The sequence below is a fragment of the Gorilla gorilla genome, chromosome 18, assembly GCF_029281585.2.
Source record: "Gorilla gorilla gorilla isolate KB3781 chromosome 18, NHGRI_mGorGor1-v2.1_pri, whole genome shotgun sequence".
In the NCBI taxonomy this organism is placed as follows: domain Eukaryota; kingdom Metazoa; phylum Chordata; class Mammalia; order Primates; family Hominidae; genus Gorilla; species Gorilla gorilla.
The window spans coordinates 4,731,457-4,733,431 of record NC_073242.2 but is presented as its reverse complement, the minus strand read 5'-3'; the positions used below and the strand labels follow the sequence as shown (position 1 = coordinate 4,733,431).

General features: G+C 67.3%; 1 protein-coding gene across 1 annotated transcript; it reads left to right on the top strand.

The window, feature by feature from the left end:
* The first annotated feature begins 293 nt into the window (after positions 1 to 293).
* C1QTNF8 (C1q and TNF related 8) lies at positions 294 to 1,715 on the top strand. The gene is made up of 2 exons (XM_055364870.2): positions 294 to 501; positions 1,165 to 1,715. The coding sequence occupies exons 1-2, from the start codon at positions 294 to 296 to the stop codon at positions 1,713 to 1,715; spliced, it is 759 nt and encodes a 252-aa protein (XP_055220845.1).
* The last annotated feature ends 260 nt before the right edge of the window (positions 1,716 to 1,975 follow it).

Sequence of the window (1,975 nt, the reverse complement as noted above, 5' to 3'; positions counted from 1 at the left end):
ACAACGGCTTCCCCTCCATCTGCTGGGTGTGGGGGCCCCAGCTTTGGGGACCAGGACTCCGCGACTCCAGGTGTGCAGGGTGCCTGGTGTGGCCCAGAGTGTAGCAGCCCCTGAGCCTCGGCCTTGGCCTCACCCACTGGGCCAGGAGTGTCCGTGCCCAGGCAGAAGCTCCCGCCTCCACTGGCTGTATTCCCAACGGGGGCAGGGCCGGGCTGCTGTAGGGTCTGGGGGCTCCAGCTGGGGCACCTCCTTCTCAGTCCCTCCCCTCTTTCCTCTCCCCCAGCCCGGCCAAGATGGCAGCCCCCGCCCTGCTGCTCCTAGCACTGCTGCTGCCCGTGGGGGCCTGGCCCGGGCTGCCCAGGAGGCCCTGTGTGCACTGCTGCCACCCGGCCTGGCCCCCTGGACCCTATGCCCGGGTGAGTGACAGGGACCTGTGGAGGGGGGACCTGTGGAGGGGGCTGCCTCGAGTACGGCCCACTATAGACATCGAAATCCTCAAAGGTGAGGCCCGTGGGTGCTGCCTGCATGCTCCCCCACCAGGACCCAACAGCCCACAGGGAGTGGGGGGCACCTGGGGCTTGGGAGGAGGGGCAGGAGGGGCACGCTGAGCACCAGTGTCTGCCCTGGCAGCGCTCCATGCCCAGGGACCCCTGGGCTCCCCCCGCAAGCAGGAAGAAGCCTGGCTTGGGGAGGGACCCATGAACCAAAGTGGGGTGCTGAGGACACTGGGGAAGGGGGCCAGGGTTCCTGAGATCCCCAAAGTAGCAGCCCCTTGGGAAGGGAGGCTGGGCAGCCCGCTTGCTCTGAGACCCCTTGACACGGCTGCGCTGTCCCGAAGGCTGTACTAAGGTTAGGCTTGGGTAGGACCTTCCCAGCCTTCTCATTCTTTAACACCCAACGCAGACCGTAGCTGGCCCTGACCACCCATGTCCCCACCCTCTCGGTGGGGACGGCCTTGCCACAGGCCTTGGTCTAGCCACACCTTTGGAGAACGGCTTCTCCCCATCTTACAGACATGGACGCGGAGGCTGGGAGAGGGGCCGTCACTTGCAAAGACTGTGTCCTTACAGTGACCCTTGAGCCCCAGCCCCTGGCCTGGGTGCTGGAATGGGGGAGGCCTGCCCAGCCCGGCCCCGACCCTCGGCTTTCGTTTGGCCCCTGCAGGTGAGAAGGGTGAGGCCGGGGTCCGAGGTCGTGCCGGCAGGAGCGGGAAGGAGGGGCCGCCAGGCGCCCGGGGCCTGCAGGGCCGCAAAGGCCAGAAGGGGCAGGTAGGGCCGCCAGGCGCCGCGTGCCAACGTGCCTACGCGGCCTTCTCCGTGGGCCGGCGCGAGGGCCTGCACAGCTCCGACCACTTCCAGGCGGTGCCCTTCGACACGGAGCTGGTGAACCTGGACGGCGCCTTTGACCTGGCCGCGGGCCGCTTCCTCTGCACGGTGCCCGGCGTCTACTTCCTCAGCCTCAACGTGCACACCTGGAACTACAAGGAGACCTACCTGCACGTCATGCTAAACCGGCGGCCCGCGGCCGTGCTCTACGCGCAGCCCAGCGAGCGCAGCGTCATGCAGGCCCAGAGCCTGATGCTGCTGCTGGCCGCGGGCGACGCCGTCTGGGTGCGCATGTTCCAGCGAGACCGGGACAACGCCATCTACGGCGAGCACGGAGACCTCTACATCACCTTCAGCGGCCACCTGGTCAAGCCGGCCGCCGAGCTGTAGCCGGGTGAGGGGCCCCAAGGCTGAGCGGCCCCAAGGCTGAGCACCGCGCGCGCTCGTGTGTGTGTGTGTGTGTGTGTGTGTGTGTGTGTGTGTGTGTGTGTGGTGGGGTGGGCGGGCAGCGGAGCTTCAGCGCGGACTGTGTGCAGGGATTGATTGAGCGCCGACTGTGTGCTGTGATTGGTTGAGCGCCGACTGTGTGCAGGGATTGATTGAGCGCCGACTGTGTGCTGTGATTGGTTGAGCGCCGACTGTGTGCTGTG